Here is a 25,451-nt window from a genome sequence, read left to right as displayed (position 1 = left end):
ACTTTACCCCACACATGACCCCACACTTACCCCACACATTACCCCACACGTTACCCCACACGTGACCCCACACGTGACCCCACCGCAGGCGTCCTGCTGATCGGCGAACTGTGTGGCGAGCCCCTTTATACTGCCGAGTCGGGCTGAACGATTAATCGATTTCAAATCAATGCGATTAGCAAATCGCAAAGGCGATTTGGAAAGTCCGATTACTTGTTGGAATTTTTGTTAATTACAACTTTATTTATTTAACTTAATTGTTCTACGTTTGATTGTTCTATTTCGAATGAAAACATTTTAATAAATATGTTGGAAGCAATTAATATGTTTAAGTTCTCATCCTTGCATTAGAATATGTAGAGCAGTTCATATTCTTATGGGATCATGTGGTATCTATTACACAGTGAATATTGAACTGAAGCTTGACTTAAAAACAATGTAATCGCAAATAAAATGGCAATCGCAATATCTGTCAGAAAAATCGCACTTAGATATTTTCCCCAACTCGTTCAGCCCGGCTGCTGAGTGGACAAGAGGCTGGGGGATTTAAGAAACGTGCACCGCTGTTACGACTGCCGCGCCGGGAAATCGAATCGGTGACAGGCATGCAAGTCCAGCATGTGCCGCCCATTACACCGCATCACCCATATATATCTATTTTTTATCAAGTCAAAGAATGTCAAGTGCTACAATGAGCACGAGTTTTGGGACTGCAAATGGAAAAAAAACCCTTTCGCAGGACAAATCGGTTACAGACTGCAGAAGTCAACGGCGCGCTGGTGGCAAGTCGCATTCCTGGGCTGCCACTTGGCAGCTCATTGTGGTCATGAGATCATCATCGCTCGCCACATTCCACGGAGCAGTCGCGAGTCGAGTGCAAAGAGAATGATGCAACCGCGGGGAAAGCACCGGGCAAGGCTACTGCAACCTCGTTTTTAAATTTTTTTTTTAAAACATGTTTGTTGAACTTGCCTGCTTATGTTTTGTGGCAAGTCTTTGACGCTTAATTCGACACGGGGCAGGTTTTTTGTTGTTGTTTCCAGTCTTTTTGGGACCACGTCAGTCAACGCGATAACCTGTGCACTGACTCGCCCATTCACTCACCCATGAAGTCATTCACAGGCGTCATTTCCCTGACCTTTACAAGGGCAAGACTCGGCGCTCTGAACCTTATAAAAAACGTTGAAAACAATGACTTTTGGACGATGTGTTAATAGATACATTATTGGAGTTACTTTTAGAAGTATATTTCTTTGATTTATGTTGGATTAAAGATACAGAAACAACCTTTAATGATATCCGAGTACAGTAATAATAATGATTTATAGCCCTTCTTTCAATCCACTGCCTGAATGAAGGTGAACCCACGCCACGTTTAATGTCATTGTGGATACTTGACCGTATTTCACCACATTAATCAATGAGGTGGAAATGGGGATCATAGACGTGGGAGCATAGAAGTACAGTACGACGATTAAGTTTGCTGCACTGCATTGGGCTTGGTGTTTGCCGATCCAAGCACTGTAAGTGGCTCAACCCTGCTTCGTTGGCGACATCTGACAAGATTGGGCTTTGATCATTGGCAATCATTAATAACTACTGCAGTTTATCTCATGTTCACACATACACACCCATCACTGTGCGTAGCATGCTACCCTACACATAAACCCAAGAGGGTTGGCCTCCTAACTGCTGATGGGATGTGTAAAATATACTTTCATATTTTACGTGCAAGGAAACATTTGGCTTATGTATTTGTTACTTTTATTCTCCACAGCGATGCTCATGATTATTTCGTGTTTTGTATAATATAATTTACGTGTCGAACTAGGACCCATATCTAACAGGTCCTTGCCTATAATAATATCTAGTTGTTCACAATGATCGAGCACGCCTGGTTCTGCTGATGATACACTGCATATCGAAAGCGGTCCAGAGATTACTTGTGTTGAACCGATGCTTTCTGAAAATATGCATTCCAAGAAGGCCGTGTGGCTGATGGGATATAAAATAAATGTATGTGAAGGTATAGCTATGTGAAAGAGACACATTGATACACTTTTTATATTGATACCGTTAAGTGAGCTCCCTTCCCAAACGTAACACTTGCAAGCAACTATCACCGTCAGTCCTCCCACGCGACAGCACCACTCCGCGTGTATAATGCATGCATGTATGTTGAACTTCTTTTGCACCGTACGTAACCAGCCGTGCTCATGGGAGGTGTGGCAGGGGGCAAGAAACTAAATACAAAAGCGCATAACCTTGTGTTAGGTGACCATGTTTCAAGGTCTTGGCCATGTTATTGTAGATAGCGCTTGGAAAGTTAAGACGACTGCACACCGTGTTCATCTTTGTTTGGAATCATCAGTACGGTGTATCGGGACAAGCCCTCCCTGATCACTGTGTGGACGAAAAAAAACCTCAAAATATTATTGAACAACACTGCATTTTAAAATGGAAACTATATAATCGCCAACTTTTCAGGCAATGGGGCTTTTGTTTATACATTATGATTTATGTGCTATTAAGAAGGACCATTGCCCAAAACGTCACCTACTATATATTTCATGATATTATATATTTATATGTAGTATATATTTATATATAATATGCGTCTTGCTTTGAAGGCAGTCCTATTGACGAATGTGATGTTTGTGTTGTTTATGCTTTGTGCACTGCTGTCAACGGCAGTGTCACCAAAGTATTGGTTGAACGGTGGGGACGGCTCGCATCTGCTTTCTGGATGGAAATAAATGTACGACTAATAACATGAGCGGCTGGTGATTTGTGGACGGTAAAACAACAATGTCTAAAAATAAAAACATTTACAGACATTGATATAATTGGTTTGGTTGTCACTCGACTGCAGTCAGGAGGCCTACGGTGTCATCATTTGTGACCTCCTGCACCCACCAGGCCCCCCCCCCCTAGCAGCGAGCCTCGTGAGCAGGGGTCAACCATAGAGAATTGAGTCACATGAGGTTCAAGAGCTTTTTTTCCCCCCTTCAAATCAATAAAAAAAAAGTTTTAGTTGTTTAATAATAACGTGACTTATTTTAATCACATTTTAATTTAAAGTCGTGATTGTTAATGAGCCATGATCTATACAATGCTGGATAAAGCCTCACGTATTTACACGGCAAATCGCTTGTTAAACATTGCTTACAAAACAGTGCCACTGTGGAAATTATCACGGTTGCACTGTGTAGCTCTCTGATAAGTGTTTTCGGGTATGTACTGTGTGCTATTTGGCACGATGTCCGACGTTTTGCTTCACGTGCTGGACGCTTCTTTACGAAATCGAATTCTTCAGGAACTGAACAATGAGCCGACCAGTCAGATCCGACAAAAAAGGGCCCATCACGTGTGGCAAAAGTAGAGCTTTTTCTTATAGGTTACAATGCTAATAATCAGTTACACATTCTAGAAAAACACAGTGACCAATTAATGTCCCCGCGTGCCGAACATTGCATTGGCCTTGTGCACTGGATAGGGAGATTAATTATTAATGTGCCTAATCACTGCCCGGAAACTATAGCCCTTGGGGGAGGGCTCTCTCTTTGTCCCAGAAGAACACAGGCTTATCCTGGAGCTGTACATTCTGCGTGCATTTGCATTGGTTATTAATTAATTAATATACGGGTGGGTTTCCTGTTTTTCTTGCAATCAGCTTTGTGTTCCAGTTTTAATAATTCATGGAAATATAGGAATCGATGATGAACAGATGTTTTTTTTGGGCTCGGTGGAAGGTTTTCTTATCAAAATTTAAACAACAGAAAATACGGAAATTCTGCATGTGTGGAACTAAAGTGGTGTACTGAGATAAAAGTGGACACAAAACGTTTTTATGTTATATTGATGTGACGTACTGTATACATGCATTGAATTACATTGAGCAGGACGAAGGAGGGTCGGTTACAAAAGCACACTGGCAACCGAGGGTTGGACCTAAGAGCAGTTGGCGGGAATCTTCTTCTAACAGATCGTGGAGATTGCTGTGTCTATTGTGCAGCAGCTTCGGGGTCTGGTGGAGGGCAGAAAGCGTTGGTGAGGTGTGGTCGCAACACCGGCTTTAGGCCACAATGACTTTTTGACCTTAATTATAACATTTGCTGAGTACAGTACAGTATGGCCTTGTTGCATTTTGTCCAAGGTGTAACATCTACCTGTTTGGTACAGGGCCCTATTACCTAACTGCTCAATCGAGAAGCAAAATCTGCTCATGTTTCCTAGTAAATTTAAAACCGGTGGTTCGAGTGGTGGTCTGGGTTGTTTAATGCATTGCGCTTAGAACCTGGCGACCCAAGTGTAGTTGCACGGCTAACATCAGTGGCAGGTGATAGCTGAACCAAGCGTTCTGGTCCACGCCTTTGCTAACAACACTTACTGATCAGCGTGAGGTATGGTCAAATAGGCTTGTGGAGGCCTTCATCCAGCAGTGGATTGACAAAGCACTGTAAATTATAGTTATCCTTTGCATTTATGACCACGGCATTGGTACGCAAGTGGCTTTTGTCCGCAATTTCATGTCGAGAAGCTCTTTTATATTCTTAGTTTTTTCGGTAATGTCACGTTGAAGAGAAACAACAAAATAACGTGACTTTACCGAAAAAACTAAGAATATGAATTACTGCAGTCACGAAAACTTTAAATCAAAATTTAAGCTCTTTTATGTTTATATTGTCACATACGTCTATGAACTCTGCCAAGATGACTGTGTGCCTCTGTCAAAAGAACCTATTGACCCTGAGCAAACAGACTCGATGCGGAGCGACAGTCTGCTGCTCCGTGATCCAGGCACCCAAATTAACTTTCATTAACCTCAACTTCTGACGAACGACCCTTTGGCAGGCGCTCATTGTTACGCGAATAACAGCAGCACGGTTGAGTTTGGCGACGTTGTTCTCCTGCCTTGGCCGGAGACGCGTGCGGCTTCCATTTGAAGAAAGAAAAAAAATCTCAAACGTTGAGAAGCTTCAGTTGGAGAGTAAAACAGAGCAGCGTATTGTTGCTTAGTGCTCTGAGCTCAAAACTCAGACCCATGTGACAAATGTTCACTCGGGGCCACAGGGAGAGCGTTACAATCTGGCTTCATGGCCCCAGGCTGGGCCAGGGTAAAGAGTGATGGGCAGGCTCTGGATGTGGGCGTTTGTGTGAGCATGGGGAAGCATGACCTAGCTGTGTGGTGTAAGAATGTTTACAGTCCTTTGTCAATCCACTGCTGGATGAAGGCCCCCTCCCCCATAAATGTTGGTCAGGGAGTTGTTTGACCATACTTCACTACGTTGGTAAGTGGTGTTTGGTGAACTGGGAGGTCCATTGGGTCACGTCACTCTCCGCTGATGTTCGCATAACGGGTAGCGCAGTTTTATATTAATAACTGGTTGTGAAATACAATATCACATTGCAGTCATAGACTACCTGAGCAGATTATACACAGTATATTTTAAAAAGTTTGTCAAGGAGAGTTTAGTAATACTGATTGTATAATCGGTGTTGGGTGTTTGTGTAAAACGATATACTGTCCTGTAGACCGGAACCGATTGTCTGCTCCTACATGGAGAAGTGTACGTACAGGATAGGAGGCATAATCCCTTTTGTCTGCACCGCATTTCATTGCTCATTTTACGTACGTCAAACTCGTATGTTTAAACATGCAAATGTTGTCTGGGAGTATACAAAGTAACTAAATGCATGAACAATGATATTGTGTATACCCCAGTGCACGATGCATGGGCATTACATGAGGGCGGGTGGTTGTGCAGTAGTGAGCTCAGCAGCGGTCTATTCCTGGCCACAGCTCACATTGGTGAAGTGAAATCCCAACCGGTTGTTGGCCTCCACTTTCACCAAAGTGCACTGCCGGCACGGCATTCGTACGTCCCGGCGACCTTTATGATTGAGGAGTGGATTTACAGAAAGCTTCACTCAATGTAAACGGGGAAGATGAATTCATCCAATCGGGTCACGTGAAACATTGCATATTTCTTAGCAAGTGCGACCTGGGTTATACAGTAATAATAATAATAAAAACAGTAGCATCTGTCGTGACCTTTTTCATGAAAACTAAAAAAAAAGACCTCAGCCCATCACGTTAACCGCATCACTTGCACCAAAGCTACGCCAACAGACTCGTGTTATTTTTCAAAAACATGATTACAAGTCGTCCAATCTCTTGTCGCATTGCCATGGGTGGGGTAAGGATGGGGGAACGGATACGAAATTCGTTTGGTCATCGGCACTACTGCAGTTAGCGGGTTGGCTGTCGTCTCGACAATTACAATTTAACTCGTTGCACGCCCAGGATATACAACAACAACTGCCAGTGACTCCGTCAATCCACACGGGCTCACGAAGCCAACGCTTAGGCATGGGGGGTGGGGGGGAGATGTGCGAGTGAGTGGGTGTAGGGAGAGGCCATGGGGTGGGAAAAGTGGGGGCGGATGAACGTCATTGGTCGTTTCCCTTCAATCCCATTGGCCGCGGCGAAATGCGAGAAGGAGGTGACCTCATTGAGGATTTTATTCATTTATTTTCTGGTCTGCCCGGGCGTGGGGCCACAGAGCCACGAGTTTGTTCGCTTCCCCTCCTCCCTCTGTCTACCCCCACCGGCTTTTGAGTCAACGCGTGGCAGTCGTGGCAGGAAGTTCAGAAAACGACAAGAGGAGTTCGGGGCAACGTTTAAACAGATTTTCGCTGTTTTTTGGGAGGGTCTCCCGGAGATTTGGGTTTGTTCTCGTCTTCACCGCGGTTCTTTCAGTTTGGACGCAGTGTGAATAATTGTTGTGAGCGAGAGAGGCATTTTAAAGTTTGTTGGTTGTCATCTAAGTGTGTGCGCGTTTTTTGTCTTTGGCCTTAACGCCACACAAAAAAAAACCGGTTTTAGAGAATTCTATACGGTGCTTTCAAGCATTGACGTCAATTATTGCAAGGGACACACACACACACAAGGTGGGCTCTCTAAACAGGCGGCTTTTATCAGTGGTCTCGCAGGAGTGAATACACACAGTTGGGAGTTCTTTTTTTTAAACCACAAACGTCTAGGTATACAATTAAACGTGAGCTGGAGGAGGAAATCAAAAAAGCCGGCATGTCTTGGAGCAGCACCATGAGCAGTGGCTACTCCAGCCTCGACGAGGACTCGGAGTTCGAGCAGTTCTATACGGCACGCACCTCGTTCCTCTGGAAACCCAAGCGCAAGCCTCACCCGCACAAGGTGAGAGGGTCACGACCTAGGAGCCAAGTCGGGAGCAGGCGGAGAGGACCCCGGACGAAGTTGTGCCCATTCACGGGGTTTATCGCTGGCACGTTATCGTTCGTACGTGACGGACACTTTTTTTTTAATGCCTTCGTCTGGCGATCTTTTCGATGTACAGGGGTCAACAGTGTGCTCCGCTACACGGTGGCGATACGTCAACGACCTCGCCAGGTATACAGGAGGTTGTGGGTTCAATCCCAACCCTGACGCCAGTTGTATGTTTGGAGTTTGCACGTTCTCCGCATGGTCGCATGGATTTTTCTCCGTCTCCTCCGGTTTTTCCATGCACATTTAGAAACATGCGTTTCGAGTATTTGGCTGCTATACATTTCCACGTGATAAGCCACTTCATTGAGCTTTCATTTGTGACCAGGTCGCTTCTAAAAAAAGAGAGCTGTGTAGCTCAGTGAGCCTTACCTGGTAAAATAAAAATAGTTTAGAAGAATTCGTGTGTTATGTTTTAAATGGGTCAACCTGCGTTTTGTGAAAATGTTTTGGCTGTGTTTAAAAAAAAAAATTCTGAAAGTTTAAGACGTGTGAACTGTGTGCGATTGGGATTCATGTATCTGTTATTTAGTTATAACTTTGTACATTCGGTTTGCATTGTCTCCTGCACTTGTTGACCGTGTTACCCTTGGTAGAGAATTGAAGTCTAAGTCTCTCACTTAGTAAAACAAAGTCGATCAATCATCTCTCAGCACAATAGACGTATGCTCCATTGGACATCTTTTTTTGCTGTAACCAAATTTGGTCGCAAACTAATTTTCTCCTGCTCATGAAATGTATTTTTTCCGCCAAAAGACTCTTGGCATTTGACTTACAGGTGGAAAAAAAATTAATGAATTCTGGTTCTTGTTAAAAAAATGTACTACCAGGATTTGAGTCGGGGTCATGTCCCTATCTGTGATTTAAGAGCTTAAATGGTGGAATAAAATATTACCTGTATGTCGATGAAAAGGTTAAACAGAAGGGGTATTACAATGCTTCTAATATTTTATGAAAACCATTACTCAAGAAAAGTTAGTGCTTGTTCCTTCTCGGAATTAAATGAAGGTTCTTACGCAGCAGAATACCTGTGTGCTTGTTAAACTGTGGATGAGTTTGGGATATTCAAGTGACCGGAAACGGGCATGGGTTTAGTCTTGAATGAAAATGCTTTTAGAAACATGCATTTAGAGTATTTGGCTGTTATATATTGCCACATGATAAGCCACTTAATTGAACTATCATTTGTGGCCAGGCCACAAATGAGAAAGAGCTATATAGCTCAGTGGGCCTTAATTGGTAAAATAAAACATAGTTTACGTTTTTTTATAGCTTGGTGGGGATATCAGCAGTGACGTAGCTCATCAACTGTAATTATAACGGGGGCGTAGCGTGGTAGGCGTGGGGCCCGGTGCAATGAGTGGATTGGGCCCCCCACAATAGCCCAACCCCCCCCCCCCCTTTTCTTAGCCCGGCGGCGCTTGAGTCCTTCCAACCCATTGTGAGGGGGGGGGGGGGGGGGCTGGCCGCAGTTGCACCGCCTGCCCACTCCATCGCGATGTGACACGTTTAACACAAAGCCTTACAGATTGAGTCGTGTACAACCGCGCGAGTATCACTGGGGCACATGAAGCAATGTTGTATTAACGCTGCCGCAGCTGCGAATGAAAAACAACCACCCAGATGCATGGAACGTCGTGCGCGTCCATTCATTCGCAGTTGTGGCGATGAGAAACGCCGCACACAATTGGCACTGAAAATACTCTAGGTTATTGGAAACCTCATTTGCTAGTAACAAAATATGATAATTGTTTTTGTACCCTTTTATCCGGCAACAAAACTGACACCTTTTGATAATTGGTTTTTTACCCTTTTATCCGGCAACAAAACTGACACCTTTTTTAAGGTGTCAGTTTTGTTGCCGGATAAAAGGGTAAAAAAACAATTATCATACTCGAGAGTACTTAACTTCCGTCGTAATAAAGAAGCACGCTGTTTACTGTCGTGTAATGTACATCAATAAAATACCGCTTATGGCAGTGATCCTTTAATTTTTGTTACGCTTTTCAAGAACGACGCAGAACCAACTTACACAGGCTAATGGAACATTGGTAGGCATATGGACATGCTTCACTGCATTCCCCAGCTGTGATCTAAGCATTTAGGAGAGAAGTTTACAAGCGATGGGGAGGGGTGGTTCGGAGGGAAAGAGACGTTAGAATGAGAACAAGGAAAACGAGGAGCATAGATGATGTCTGGTGTGATGATTCACGTGGTGAGACCAGTGACCATTCTTAAATACAACAAATGTCATTAAATTGACCGCAGTTTTTGTAACACTGGAGTGTGTCAGCATGTTTCGCTTCTGGCTTCCATTGAGTGTAACAATCGCGACGATCGTGACCACATGTCTACTCGATTGTGAATCTCTTCAGAATATTTGTGAATGCGCTCATTAGTCATTTTGGTTACGTTTGGATCGTTTTGCCGGGTGGGCTGGGTCTCTCTACATCACTAACGGAGTTTTGTTTTTCAGCCAATGTCACGAATGTTATTACAGTGACACTTAGATAATTTTGTGCAAATGAACACTACATTGCAAAATCCAGTTTAATTACAACTGGTTAAAGTACACCACTGAATCATTACTGCTTAGCATTGGAACATTTTCAAGGTTTTTTTTTAATGGGATCAGATGTAAACCACAAGTATCAGGGCAAATGGTAACTGTTCAATAGTACACAAGTAATTCAAACATATTCTTAGTTTTTTTCGGTAAAGTCACGTTGAAGGGAAACAACAAAATAATAAAATATATAAAGCAATATATTTTATTATTTTGTTGTTTCCCTTCAACGTGACTTTACCGAAAAAACTAACAATATGAATTACTGCAGTCACGAAAGCTGTAAATCAAAATTATAATTCAAACATGTTATTGTGTAACAAGCTGTTCAGTGCTCTAGAAATTGTAAACAATTATTTTGCAACTGGCAATATTTATACACACAACGATGTACGTGTTACGCTGTAGCATCAAAACTAAACTAAAAAAAAAACCTACCCCAGCCCCTCTGATAATGTGGACACCGCACAAGACAACGATGAGTGGACTCTTCCAAAGGGAGTTAACCTAATCGGGATGTGTGTATGTTGAGCTTCTTTCGCATTGTACGCCGTAGCCAGCAGTGCTAATCGGAGCATGCTTATAGCATGAGACACATGTTGGGGAATGAGCGTGCAAATAATGTTAACTACCTCGCCTGGTATGCAGGAGTTTGTGCATGTTCTCCCCGTGGTCGCATGGATTTTTCTCTGGGTCATACGGTTTTTCCCCACCACATTTTGAATCAACATGCGTTTAGAGCATTTGGCTGCTATGCATGTCCACGTGATGATCTGCTTCGCTGAGCTCTCATTTGTGATAGCCAAGTCGCTTCTGAAAAAGAGCTACATAGCTCAGTGGGGCCTTACCTGCTACAATAAATCAAGTAGTTTCGTTTTAGCTTTAAATCAGGAGTCGTTGCACCCAGCAGCCATGTCCCCCTAAATCATGCGCAGCATTCCATGAAGAGCGAGAGACCCCTCTGCGGTTGGTGGGGGGAGGTGCGAAGTTTTCCCCGATCTGTACTCTTTCCTTTTTGTGTAAGTGTGGCATGTACAGTCCAGCTAGCCGAGGATCCCAGGCTTTTTTGGCCAACAATTTACAAATCGTGCCCAGCAAACCCATGGTGGTGCCTCTTTTTCGATTCGATTGAACTTTTCCACGAAAGATGCCCAAAAAGCGGCCGGTCCCCTCTTTGATAACGGCACAATGTTCCTGTTTTTTCGCCGTATCCCAGGAGGCCAAGTGAGTGTGTACTTGAGCCGGGTTCTATTTTTTGAGTCACGCATTCCATAAGCACATTTATTTAAACGTGGAGCGGCTGGCTCGATGGTAGCCCGTTGGCACGTCCGCTCACCAAGGAGTTGATGGCTTCATGCCCACAGGCGCGTCTGTAAGAAATTGATAATGCACACGCTGCGTTCGCAAAGTGGACATTGCGACTTCGTTTGTGAAAATGTATCGTTGATTGGGTTTTGTCTCATTCCATATCCCAACGGTGAAATATTACATTCAATAAGTTTGAAACATTCTGATGTGTCCTGTTGTAGCTGATGGGTCTTTTTCAGATTTACTCGAATTGTACTTTAGAGTTTTGCCATGAGATGAAAACATCCTTTTGAAAATCTCACAAAACGGCATCCTTCCACGTGTCCAAATAATGGCTGCAAAAGGCACCCCTCATAGAACTGCAGTCTGTGCGATTCCCTTTCTTCTCGTCTTTTTCTCCAGTTGTAATTGTGCTGTTGGAATCATGTCACCGAAGAATCCATTCGGAAATTTCTCAGAGCAGCGCATGGAAGGGGTGGGGGGGGGGGCTATTCCACAGAATTTCTCCCCAGACATCCTTCAATTGGCCCTGTTATCCTCTACATAGTAGGGGGCTACACGTTCTGCAAATGAGTGTTTGAAACATGACGGTCAAAGCGATGTTTAAACATTCTCAAAGCTGGAATTTAGCCACATTAAGCGCGGTCATTGGCGACCAAGCTCAGCTCCGTCAACTCACTGCGCTTGAGAATCCGGTGTCAGCACGGGTGGCTGAAACACAGATTTGAACCCAGAATTACAGTGGTGCCAACTTGTGTGACTACACAGTGTGGATTTTAAATAGCGACTCCTGAATTACTGTGGTTAAATAGCATTTTTTCAGATATTAATCATTTCCTACGCTTGATCCTCACTAAACTGAACAATATGCTGATGGCAGAATCAATTGTCCAGATTTATCCATTCTCAGTTAGCTGTACAAAGTAGAATAATAATTAAACTCTATGTTAAACAAGTTTTCAAAGTCCTTAGTGAAAACGGCACCGAGTACACATGTCTATTTACCATGGGTGTTAATTTCCATTGTGCAGGAATTAATCAGTTTCTCTTCCAAATTAAATATGCGTTAACAAATGAGCGATAATAAAATCTGTCCCAAGTTAAATTCGAGGCAAACAAATCCACCAGCGAACAACACACAAATCAATGAAATTAATTAAAAAGGCTTACTCCCAAGCTTCCGTGGGAAAACGACTGGATGCCCTTAACATCCTGATGAGACTGGAGGCCCTTGCCAGCTTTAAGTTGTAAATGAAACGCCGACATCCCTTTCACGATGTGATTAAAGGCTGCGACACAATGCAAACTGTTATTGGCTGACATCCGGATGATCTCAGATGTTGTCTCCTTCGTTTGACGAACAAAAGGCTGCCCACTGGCTGTGACTCAGGTGTGAACAGAGTTGGGGATATGCAACGGACGTATGTACAGTCCATGTCCCACGTGGAGTAAAACAAGAGTTTTTTTAGTTTGTTTGTGCAGAGAGAATGCAGCTCTTCTGATGACTTCCATCTACCCACAATGCTTCACGGCTAACGAATAATGTATTTTTGGTATCCGAGTGTTGCTTTTTGCATTGAAGGGCATTTCATTTTTAACGTGGAGTGCTCTTGCCAGGGACATCTGATAATCCAGCAGCATTTGTTTAACAAGCCTGACTACTGATTAGACCCACAATGAGGCTCACACCAGTCCTTATTTTGCTTTGCTTAAACAAATGGTGTTTGATAATGGTCTGGAAAACCAATAGGCCGATGGATTAAAATCTATATATTTTATTTATGGGTGCCTGTGGTATATGGAGACAGAATAAAGTTTTTTACATTTGTTTTAATGTGTCCTGCTGTATTGAGTGTGGCGCCATCAATAATTGAACTTCTATTTTCCCCCAGAGGCCAGTAACCGTGTCGCTAATATGTTTGCACGTTTGGCAGATATTTGGGTGTAGGCTTGCATTGGCCACGATCACGCGCCGTGCACTGTTTACATTGGTGTGAATTTACCGAGGTCGTCATTGGCTCGGAGTGAATAAACAAGACGATGATGTACGAGTAGAAAGCGTTACCGGCGTTATTGCTTTCAGGAAGCAGCGGATTGAAATATACACGCGCACACGTGCCGCTGCGCGCGTTCGCAGATGTTACGATTTGCCTTGAATTAGCACTTTCATCAAAATCATTGATTTTGGTCACGATTCAAGGGAGGGCCTAGTGTTGCCACCTCAGAAACATCAGGGGAAGAATACCACAACACTAGAACAGGGGAGAACCACGTGTCAATGCATTGTCTTGAGTGGTGCAGTTATGAATGCAATTGGCAACAACCGGGACTTTTAATGTCCCAAGACGGTTTTCAGATTTCCCAGGACAATAACCTCATGATGTAGGGCCATTGCCTTTCGTCTTAGGGCAGCGTTATTGATGAATGTTAGTTGTTTTGTTACTTGTGTTCATGCATCACTTGCCACCCCAGTATCACGTCAAAAGGTTTATCCCAAAAGAGTATGATCCTCGGGGAAAACCAGGGCAGGTGGCGGGGGGACCCTTAGGGAGCATCAGGCGGACACTTTACGGGAGGGGTGGTGGTTGTGCTCAGTAACGATGCAGCACATTGCACCACTTTCCCCATCATTGCAAGCCACCTAACCGGATGTGGAGTCATCGTAAAATACGCGGGGGGACATGGTTTATTTCACGATGTGCTCTCTTTGACCGCATAAAACGTCGAGTCGGGTGTTGGCTCCAGCACGTGCGCCGCCATATGCCGCCAACACAGACAGATCGGTTTCTAAGAGCCCGCGACTAGCCAAGTTTGCGTTTATGTAGGCGGCCTTAAAAAAGAAATAAAGTCGACGTTTTGGGCAACGTGAAGAAAGGTTATTGACGAATGTGTTGAGTTTGTTATTGTTATTTGTGGCCTGTGCATCACTACATACTCAGCCGCGGGTGTCACAACGTGTAATTTATATTATTAGCTTTAAATCAAAATTTAACGTGTAATTTGTTACATTTTAAGTTGTTTTTTTCAGTTGAGCCGTGCGTTTTTCTTCTTCTGGCAGATAAAGGGATTAGTTGTGCTTTTTTTGTTTAAGGTTAATTTGGGTGTTGATCTTATCATCGTTGGAATCTTGGCTCAAAAGGCCCCAGATTATATTTGGCAGGGTGTGGTGGTGGTGCTTGCCTGAAATCTTGTTCTTGAAATCGGAGGTGGTGTTTGTGGCTCACAAAGGGGCGTAGCCTGTGACAGACACTTGCTTGCAGTGCAAACAAGGTGGTGGTGTCTGAATTTGGCAGTATACCCAAGTAGGTTTATGACGGGGCAGAGTTTGGGTGTGTTTCCCTTTGTATCTTTGTAGGCTCGCTCCAGGGTATTCGCATATGTACAAATACTCAATTAAAAAAACTGACCACATATAATCCCAAGCAGGGCCCTTTTGGACGACGTAGAAAAACAAAAATACATTTGTCTTGAGCATGAATGAGTGAAAAGGTAACATTTAAAAAAAGAGAGACTCATTGTTAAGCCCCCCCCCCCCCCCCCTACGAAATCCTGCTCTCTTTAATAATCCTTAATGTAATGGCCATTTAGTGAATACCTCTCCATAATTCAAATGGAAAGACTTCAAAAGTCAAAACTCGCCCAACCCATCGGTGGCAGTGGCCGACCCAAGGAGAATGGCTCCAAGTTTACATTATCCGGCCACTGCCCACCATCGTCACCCACCACCGCCATCATCCCCGGGACACATTCTGTCACCACTTGGTCAAAGCCACCACCACCCGATACCCCCCCAACCCACTCCTTCCCAAAAACAGCTCCGGTCCCAGGCGCCCACACGCCCGCAATCACGCTCGAGCGCACCTCATGCCTCTCGGCCTTGTTTGGAAGGCAGTGCTTTCAAGAAGTTCCAGGCGACTATTTATAGAAGCGAGGGGACACAACCGACGGCAGTCACTTTAATGTGGTGCGCGTTGTGCCTCTTTCCAGCTTGCGGAGACGGGGCTGGGTTTGTTGCGACGAATGGTAAATTCACCTTTGGCCGCGTTCTTTTACAGTCTTTGCTGATGTAATGGAATTGACGCGCGTGTGTATTTGTCTGTAATTAAGAGAAGTTCTAAAATGAATAACAGTGGCGTAGTGGTTAGTGCACTTGGCTGTGGGCCCGGCAATTTGAGTTTGATTCTGGGCCACGGCTAACATCAGTGGTGAGTGATATTTGAACCAGTACCCCCCCCCCCCCTGCACATAACATGCACTTGACCAGCGTGGTGATGTATGGTCAGACAACCCCCACGATGGGCTGTAATTCATTATCATCCTTGTTATTATTTTCATTGAAGTATTCACAGAAACAGGTTTGTTTTGCAAAAAAAAAACAACAACCACCTCGTGGCATCTTAAGGGAACGCTATCTTTTTTCATATCCTACGTAAACGTTATGCGATCGTATTTGGTTTTATCCCAACAGTGGAGTAACTACCCAGGCTAAATAAAGTGTCTTTCCAGATCACGGGCAGCTTTAATACCATGCACTTAAATGTATTCTTGTTAAGTAGTAAGTTCCCTTATTAACCATTGCTTTATTATCCTTTCTCCCAATGTGTGTGAATTTATCTATAAAAAAAAAGCCAATGAAACTTCTGCCAGTGCTGATAAGTTTATATGGTTTCTTAAGTCGTGTTGTTGCGTCCTTTAGACGGGCGGAATCGTGGCGGTGACAGATCTTTCTCACGGCCGCCCAGTAAATTGCCTCAGGGCAGTCTCATAAAAGCCTACGCGCCCGCCGTGAACGATAAATTACGACAAGGACTCTTCATAATCTTCTAAAGCAGATCATTGTTTTCCATCGTCTGAGCCCAAAATGACAAAACGTACGTTTGTACGCACTGTGAAACTACCGGTCCAAATAATAACCTCGGAGCTGCCATGGATATTATTTGGGATGCCCCCCCACCTCACCAACACCACTTCACCGATCTGCACTGACAAACGTGGCGAAGTATAGTCACGCAATCCCTATTACCAATAGGGCATGGGGAGTAATAGATTTATCAAGTCCTGCAAATGATAATTACTGTTTTATAATTATTAAACCAGATAACTGACTTTGAAGATGAACTCTGACAATCTAAACTGGGGACCCTGATCTTGTAAATTTCTTCAATTGAAACATTTATACTCAATAAGCCTTTTTCCTTGCGCGTGCTGTGTGCTTGGGTGAACATATTTATTTGTGGCTGTGTGAGCTGAGCATGTTGTTTGTAATTGTGAACAGCCTTCCGCCGGTCGCGGTGTATATTACAAAGTGATCGCTTCATTGTTTTCAGAGCAAGGGCCCTCCTTTTGTCAAATGGGCCTGGCATACGGAAGCATCTGTTTCCCGCTTCCAGGAGGATATGAGAGCGAAATATGAGGCTGCTGGGAGCTGGGTTATTGGGTTCCGAAACCAGATGCTCGCAGCCATATGGCTCACGTCTGGGAGAGAGCCAGAATCACATTAATATTACATGACTAAAATAATGACAAGGTGGGGGAATAAAAAAAAATAAAGTGTATCTCTTGTGTTTATGTCTCGTGTCTGGTCTGCGGCATTACAATAAGCAGGAACTAAGAGCTGAAACAAACTTTAAGTATACTTTGAGGCAGGGCAGCTGTTCTCAGTGGTGCATGCGTGTACAGTGCTCATGTAAGGGTACGGGCTAGAGGGCACGTGGTTAAATAGCTGACTGTTTAGCAGTTCTGTCCTACGTGTCGCTCAGAAGCAACAATGAATTTGAAGTGGCTTCCCATTTATGGGTGTTGGCTCCTGCCCTGCTTACAGTGATGCAAATTCCACATTCCCATGACAGGGCTGAGATAACCCACGGGACAACCATCATTGACGTCCCACAAAGTAGTGCTCATTTTTTTGACCCTGAAGAAGGGGTCAGTCGATCTCCAGCTGGAAGTGAAGCTCGGCAAATGTGTTTTTTTTTACTATACTTCACTGTGTTAGTCGGTGCAAGTTGTTGGAAAAGGGGAGCCTAAGACCAGTTCATATATCGCTTGCCACTGCTGACCACAGACCGGAATAGAACTCAGGTGGCCAGCCGGGTTCGTTACTTCCTGTGCTAACCACTGTGCTACAACTTCTCCCAGAGAGCAGTTAATAAGTACAGCACTCGGAATATTTAATGAATGAAACTTTATACCTTTTTTGACCAACATTTCTCTCAATACTAAATAAAAAAAATACACACGCACTCACCTCTGTGTACAAAGTTAAGTCGCACAACTTTTATTTCGGATGGTGTATCGGATACATTTCATAAGTATTTTTTTATTTCAGTCAATACTTGTGGAAAAGTTGTATGTGTGTGTGTGCATTATTAATGACAGGTTAATTACAAGTGCTCATCTCATGTACGATTCCAGGAGTTAACACAAGTTGTTCCAAGCAGGGAGAGAGTACATTTTTGAGCCAAACTGATGAAAGGCAATACCTAACACACTATTGATTTTCCATACATATTGCACGTACATGCTGGACACTACAGTGGGGTATTACGAGTGGGTATTGACTAACATTAGAGGCCAATGTATGTCTTTATTATTACACCAAATAAGAGTGGGTGTTATTTGATCCCGTGATCCACACGACAAGGGATAACACTCATTCAGTAGTGGGGTAATGAAGGGCTGTACGTGTTGTGATGTATTTGAGTTCTTCATTAAAGTTTTTTTTTAGCAACTAAGCAATCCTGACGAACATCAGTAATTTGTATTATATTAAACGTGCAGAAAATATGCCGAGTGATTGCTGCGTGCCTTCAAAACGAGTGCATTCCAGGGGTGGGAAAACCCGATTTTTTTGCCCGACAAATCGGGTTATTGGTTTTAATGGAATTAAACCCGATTTTGCCGATTAAAACCTGGTTTTATTATCGGCGTCTCGTGCACACTTCAATCCTGCTCCTCGTCGTCGTCCGCCGCGTCGTCTTCGTCGTCGCTCTCGCCGCTGGACTCGGTGTTGTTGTCGCCGTCTTCGGGCGTCGGGTAGTCGTGGAACGCGTTGAGGTTCGACTTGACGAAGACGAGCTTCTCGACTGTGCTGGGCGCCAGGCTGTTCCTCAACTTGGAATGGATAAATCCCATCGTCGAGAAGTTTCGCTCAGACGCAGCGGCGGTCGACGTGGCCACGCTGAACAGTTTGATGGCGATCTTCTGGAGCTGCGGGATAGTCGCCTCCGACGAGTGACGAACTGACCAAGGCCTGGGCGAGGGCCGAACGCACCGCGTGGCTCGCGCGCATGGCGGCTGAGCCCGGGCCCCGGCCCGGACGCCGCTAATGGGGTGCGTGCGACTGAAATCCCGACTTAACTTTAATAACACCGAGTAAAAACGGATTTGGGCAGGATCCAGGTGCTCAGGTTTTATATAAAAAACGATTAAAACCCGAATGAATAAAACCGGGCCGTGCCAGCCTTGGTGCATTCACATCGGTGTTTCAACTTTTGATCGTTTCTCATTTGAAAATATTCCAACCCCTATTTACGATATCCAATAATAATAATGTACGTACGTTGGCATTTGAAAGCCTACTTAAAAAAAGAACCCCATCGGTATTTCTCATCAGAGCTGCATGCAAACAATTGGCAATACAATAATAATAACAACATGCTCTCAGGTCTTCAGAGGGACCCGCCTTGTCTCCAGGTAAAACACGAACATTTTTTTTTTGGCGCGTGCTCGCTCGCTCGCTCCCCACCGGTCGTGGGCAGTTACCGGAGCCCTCGCCGGTGCCACTCAAAACGAGGGCCCCGCCACCGCCCCGCCGATATCCGGTCGCGTGTCACCGCCACGGCGCTGACGTCAACGGCTCCCCCGAGCGTCGCCCTCACCGGTTCCGCGTGCGCGCAGTCGCCAGCGGACGCCAATCACGCACCGCTCTGAACCCCCTCCCAGCAGATTTACAGAACACAACGTGCTCCGGAGCCTCACCCCTCGCAGAGCCTCACCCAATCCTCAACCGTGTGCGATAGATCTCTCAGGGCTCTGTAATTTATTTTCTGGCTTCAAAACCCCAGCCTTGTTTAAGACGGCTTAAAATTGCACTGGGGGTTTGGGGGGAGGGGGCGTGTATGTGGGCCGTGTTGGTTTCTCCGGAAAGTTTCAACAACGGGTGTTCACAGTCACGGCACAATGCACCTCTATTCCCCAAGTCTGATGTCCTCCAGGCCACGCGGCTAAGAGCGACAGTGCCAATGGCGGAAGAGAGGAAATAAAAATAAGAAATTGGGTCAGTGGGCGATCGGTTTTGTAGAAACTCTATGGCATTTAACATTTAGCTCAGTGCACAAAGCATTTAATGTGGTAAATCGGTCAACCTTAAACAGGCGAGTAATTTGTTGGTATTTTAATGTCACGATCCCGGTCGCCTTTTGTGCAGTGCATATTTTGGGCGGCGCAAAACATCAAGCGTTTAAAACGAGCTTCGTTCATGCTCCAGGAGGGATTTTGCAAACCTTTGAAAAGCCCCAGTGGGTTTGGCAAACATTACAGAAATGGTTCAACTATGAAAACCGCAAACTCGGTTGTCATGCCACACACATTTCTATACCTGTGTGGACCTGCTCACAGATGGGAGCCGACCATTTTGGTGTTGCCTCAAGGTGGCCGTTATATCTCGGCGCGTGCTGCCGTTGATTTCCATGTTCAGAAGTCACCTCCCTGCTTTTGTTCCCCGGTTTGGCTTTTGGCTGGGCCCGGAATATGTAACGTAAATAAATAACGATTATACTAACAAAAACAATCGCTTTTGCTAGATATTGAGCATAATAATAACGTTACAGGTGTCGCTGTTATGACTTACAATTGCCGTATCAATATCTTATGAGTGCTGAAAGATGATAAACGTGCTGCCTTGTAATATCTTGCTCATGCACTGCTGGTGGGAAGGGGCTCCACTAGAAGGAGCTCTAGAGAGAGCCCCTCTTGAAGAGTTTCTGTCATACTTCCACGCAGGAACAGGTGGAAGTACCTACACGCGATGCGACCTGCAGATAGACTTAAGCGTGGTACGCCCATTTATACTGCTGAGTGGACAGAGGTGCGGGCATTTTAAGAAACTTTCCCATGCCGGGATCTCGAACCGGCGACCTCTGGATTGCAAGTTCCATGTGCAAACCGTAACACCATGGCAGCATTCCTTCTGCCAAAGCTAATTGCACGATTAGCGTGATTTAAATGATCGGCCTTGACATCGGTGATGAAATACGCAATTAATGAAAGCCAACTTGCAAATGGAACCCGAGCCACGAATCGAGCCACGAATCGAGCCCACACTGTGCCACCCCCCCCCGGCCCCCACCGCCACCCCCCCTTGTGCCAGCCCGTCCAAGGCTGCCAGCGAGCGTGTGGCCAGCGAGCGTGTGGCCAGCGAGCGTGTGGCCAGCGAGCGTGTGGCCAGCGAGCGTGTGGCCAGCGAGCGTGTGGCCAGCGAGCGTGTGGGCACCAATGACAGTGCCACGTCTCCTCCCCCCTGCAGGATGGCAAGGTGGAGCAGGTGCAGAGCCAGGTGCTGTCGCGGGAGGAGATCGAGCAGAAGATCAAGCTGTACAACCTGCGCAGCAGCAGCAAGACCAGCATGGTGCAGGTGAGACGAGGCCCTGCACCTGTCCCGACACGCCCCCCACCCCATCCACGCGTGCGTGCGATCCAAGCACCACGCCGCGTTTATTTGCGAACGGCCCGCGGCCATGGTGCATGGTTACAAGGCGATAACTTCACCGTGGGGTTTTTTTATGTTTATGTCTCACATGTGGGTCGTCTCCCAAGCATCGCACGTCATCCACCGTGTGTTTCACATCAGAAGTACTGATTCAGAATGAGAATCAGAATCTTTATACTGGAGGAATCCGATGAGAATTGTTTCTTTTATAGGACACAGCAAGACCTCCCAGATACTGCTCTCATACAATTGTGTTTTTTTTGAAAACACAAAGATTCCTCCAAATCAATGCGCACATACAACCACAAGGAAAACATTAACACAGCGTATCATTACCACCTCCACTTATCCGTCAGTCTCACGCTGCCACTAAGCAATCTCCCGACCACTGTTCGGGCACTCGTATTTTATCGACCTGCGAACTTAGGAACTCTGGCGTTGAGGCACAAGGCTTGGGTCCCTTGTGAGCTCGTACCCAGGGTAACAACCAGAGTGAGGACTTAAGTTGGCATCCAAAATCCCTTCCTATGATTCCCGAGATGAAATAAAGTACAGTCATCAACGTATGATCTTAACCCGGTCATCAATGTGAACATACACAAAAAGCCGTATAATTTCATGAGATTTTTCCATGTTATTTTCTCTGGCTCGAAGTTGACGCGAAAAAAAAGACCATATGCGCAATAATATATTTAAGCTTCGTGAACACTTATTAAATATTCATAGTTATCCTATCAGCGGCAACTCTGCTCATAATTGCCATAATAAATGTTCGCCAGTGACATTATGCCACGCACGCTAAAGCAGAAAGGCGCAAGGTTTTAACAAAAGATCATCGAACGTCGTTTGAAGTCACGGCACCATCATTACAAGCTACAACCAACAATAATCACGTAATTACGTGATCTCATCGGAGTGTTTGCTTGAAATGTTAAATTGCTTTCCCTATAAATTGGAATAGTTAATTACTATTTTCTAATCATTCGAATAGTTAAACAACAGCCCTTTGTCAAGGCCTCGCTGGATGTGGATTGAAGGGAGTTTCCAGCCTTCGTGAGGCGGGATATTATTGGAACCGTTATTTTTTTTAAAGTGAGCTGAGTAATTGACCACACACAAGTACAAACAAAACAACTCGACACATTCGTCAGTAACGGTAACCCTATAGAGAAACAAAAATATGATAGGGAACATTTTTGGCAATGGCCCTTTTGCAGTTTTATTGGCATGTTGAGTTTTGTGTTATTGATACTTTTGTGCACTACTGTCAATGCCAATACAGACCCTGACACCTGTATACTTAGAGTTTGCGTGTTCTCCCCATGGTCACGTGGATTTTTTTCCAAGTCCTCTGGTTTTTCCTTTCACATTTAGCATAAATGTGCGTTTAGAGTAATTGGCTACTATACATTTCCACATGGTAAGTTACTTAGTTGAGCTATCGTTTGTGGCCAGGTCGCTTATGTAAAAGAGCCAATATTTCAGGAGGCCTTACCTGGGAAAAACATAGTTTAGTATCACAATAAAAGTGTATATTTTTAAGACAAAGTAGTCAAATGCAATATTTCATCAATAAATTGACTGTTTTTTTTAAAGGTTGTAACACGATATTAGTTTCATCATCGCCTTACCGACCTTCTCTCCGTTGGCACGTTGCGCCCGCCCGCAGCAGGAGAACGGGACGTTCACGGGCTTCATCAAGGTGCAGCTCAACCTGCAGAGGCCCGTCTCCGTGGCGGACGACGGGCGGGCCCACAATGCACTGCTGCAGCCCGTGGCGACGCCCGGCCCGGCGGGGGGTGGCGGCGGCACGTGCGAGAGCACGGCGAGACGCACGACCTTCTACCTGCCACGCGGCACCGAGAAGCAGGTGCACCTGAGCAGCACCAACACGGCGCGCGAGGTGATCGAGGCGCTGCTCCGCAAGTTCCAGGTGATGGACAACCCACGCAAGTTCGCCCTCTTCCAGCACTCGGGGCCAGACGGGCAGGGTAAGTGGTCGGTCGGTCGGTCGGTCGGGAGACTTTGTTTTGTCGAAAGTGAGGGGAATTTAATAGAAACGAGTGTTTGGTTGATTAAAATTTCCACGTGATAAGCCACTTGGTTGAGCTGTCGTTTGTGACCAGGTTGCTTCTGAAAAATAACTACTACATGGGCTCGGTGGGCCTTAGCTGGTAAAATAAAAAAAGTTTATGGAATTTGTTTTACAGGGTGTCTGCAATGTGCTGTTTGCTACCCCCAGTTGTGTAAATAAGTAAAGATTGGTTGAATAGATGTTGATTGAACGTAAATTGGTTGAACAAGTTAATATTAAGACACAGATTGCGATGGGTCACACAAAGCTGGCAACAGCACAGCATTCACAGCCTTCACTGTTAGCTGTCACTTATCTCGTGGCACCATCATTCTAATGATGGATACTAATTCTAAACCACATTCTCCATGATATCTCTCTTGTGGCTGTCATTTATGTCACATTGTAACAACACACAATAATTGCAAAGTAATTTCAGGCCATGTCTGCAATGGGGGTTGTTTGACGATACTTTACCACGATGGTCAGTGCTAGCTTGTGAAGATGGGGGGGGGAGGAGACCAGGTTAGATTCAGATATCTCGAGCCAATAATGTTAAAGCTGTGGTCAGGAATAATACTTATGTCATGGAGCTCATCGCGTCATGTGCTAACACTGCACCCATACATAGTTAAACCAAACATCAATGTGTAGGGGTCACCTAGCGGCAACAGCATTGCAAAACACTGTACATTGTTTAAGGCCTGTGTAATCAAATGGTTAGAAATCATTAAGGTTTGACCACCAGGTTGATTTACTAATGGCGTTTCAAGTAATAACATGGGCGCTATAAAAGCAATTATATTTTACAGGCTGCAAGGACATTTGATATACTTATATATATTTTAATATATACTTAAAACATTTCATTGGGTAAACTACACAGCCAGTGAATGTTACAGAACCTGCAAATATTCACAAACTGTTGAAGCCAAGCCCGTTATTGACATCATGTGACTGCAGCCAGGTTGTGTAACGTCTCTAGGAGGGGGCTGACGTTGAGCTTACTACCGAATCAGCACCATGGAGAGGAATTTTGCAAGGGCACGATTAGTGTACATGTCGGCTTCTAAAATTAGTTCATCGTGTCTCAAGCACATTTCTAACTGTGGTGCTGGATCACTCGGTGATCATTTCCCCATTGTTGTTTGTGCTTGGGTGAGAGCATTGCCTGGTTCTTGGCTTACTCCTTATCTCGGTGGCTGTTCTCGAGTATTTCTGCAGATATTTTCTCGAGTCTAACTGTTCTGTCGACAATTACTTTTACGTCTTTCATGAAAAATTTAAGTGAGCCGGGCACCAACTCTCTGTTCGGATGCTTTCAGCCAATTAGTGAGTGTTTTATACTCTGGGAGTAAACCGAAGCACCCAGAGAAAACCCACACGTGCGAGGGGGCAAAAGTCAATCCCATACAGATGATATCAGCCCACTCTTCGTTGTACTGAATTCTGGCAGTAAGTCCGGGTATTGCACCTTAATGTCCACGGGAAGGGAGTCTCGCAACATTTTGTCACGTGTGTGGTGATCCACCTCCACAGTGCAGGATTACAGGCCACGTGCATAGCCACCACTGGCCCCGACTCCCATGCAGTCACATGTTATTAATATGTTGCACCCTCCCCGTATATACCATCCTAGGTAATCACCTCATTACCCACACTGCGTTAAAAGCGGGATAAATATATAACCAACTCGCAGACGTAAATGCTCCTGGTTTTGAAAAATATCCAAGATCTGTTTTGTAAATACATGTCTTGCAAAGGAGACAATAATGTATCCAAATAGGGATTGCAAGATGCATTTGGAAATGCACATCCATCTTGCATTGGGCACTGCACAAACCTGTTAATACACAATCTCCGTCTTGGAAAGGAGATGATGTGTTGATAAATGGGTCTTGCAACACCCAATAAAATACGGGAATCTCCTTTACAAGATGCGGACGCGTATTCGCACACGTCCCACAGCAATGCTTTTTAATGGGTACAACAGGACTTCTTTTGTTGATGCACGTGCGCGCCTCAGAAAATTAGGTGATTCATCTCGATAGATATTGCGAGACGTATCTGTTGGTACACAAGTGTTGCCTTGCAGAAGAGGTACGATTGTGATGTGAAGCGTGGCGGGGGGGGGGCACTGGGTTTGGGGAGCCGGTCGATTGCACGCGGTTCGACTAGGGGCTACGCGCGCGGCAGTCTCACGTGGTCTCTTCCTCCATTGTCCGTGCCGCCACAGTGTCCAAGCGCAAGCTGACCGATGAGGAAAACCCCCTGCACCTGCGCCTGCTGAACGGACCCGACCAGACTGCAATGCGCTTCGTCATGCAGGAGAACGAGACCGGCGAGGTCATTGTAAGTCATCGGACGCCGTGGCGAGATGTAAATTACCTCGCCTGGTATGCAGGAGGTCATGGGATTATGATCCCGACCCTGGCGCCTGCTGTATATTTGGAGTTTGTTCTGCCCGTGGTCGCGTGGATATTTCTCC

The 25,451-nt window shown here is 45.1% G+C and overlaps 1 protein-coding gene across 2 annotated transcripts in view; it reads left to right on the top strand.

Moving 5' to 3' along the window:
• The window catches only part of LOC116942353 (ras association domain-containing protein 3-like), an 84,207-nt gene that overhangs the window by 50,720 nt on the left and 8,036 nt on the right, over positions 1-25,451 (top strand). The window contains exons 1-4 of one of the 2 annotated variants that reach the window (XM_032954144.2): positions 6,468-7,219; positions 20,707-20,814; positions 22,559-22,880; positions 25,200-25,315. In XM_032954144.2, coding sequence (XP_032810035.2) covers positions 7,094-7,219; positions 20,707-20,814; positions 22,559-22,880; positions 25,200-25,315 — 672 coding nt within the window. In that variant the 5' untranslated portion in view covers positions 6,468-7,093. Of the gene's footprint in view, positions 1-6,467; positions 7,220-20,706; positions 20,815-22,558; positions 22,881-25,199; positions 25,316-25,451 lie in introns of those variants that run through there. The other variant, XM_032954143.2, reaches the window with a different exon arrangement.

This window comes from Petromyzon marinus, chromosome 14 (assembly GCF_048934315.1).
Source record: "Petromyzon marinus isolate PM22_M1 ecotype Great Lakes invasive population chromosome 14, UKy_Petmar_22M1.pri1.0, whole genome shotgun sequence".
NCBI lineage: Eukaryota > Metazoa > Chordata > Hyperoartia > Petromyzontiformes > Petromyzontidae > Petromyzon > Petromyzon marinus.
Note: the sequence above shows the minus strand (reverse complement) of the source record. Positions and strands in the feature narration are given on the sequence as shown.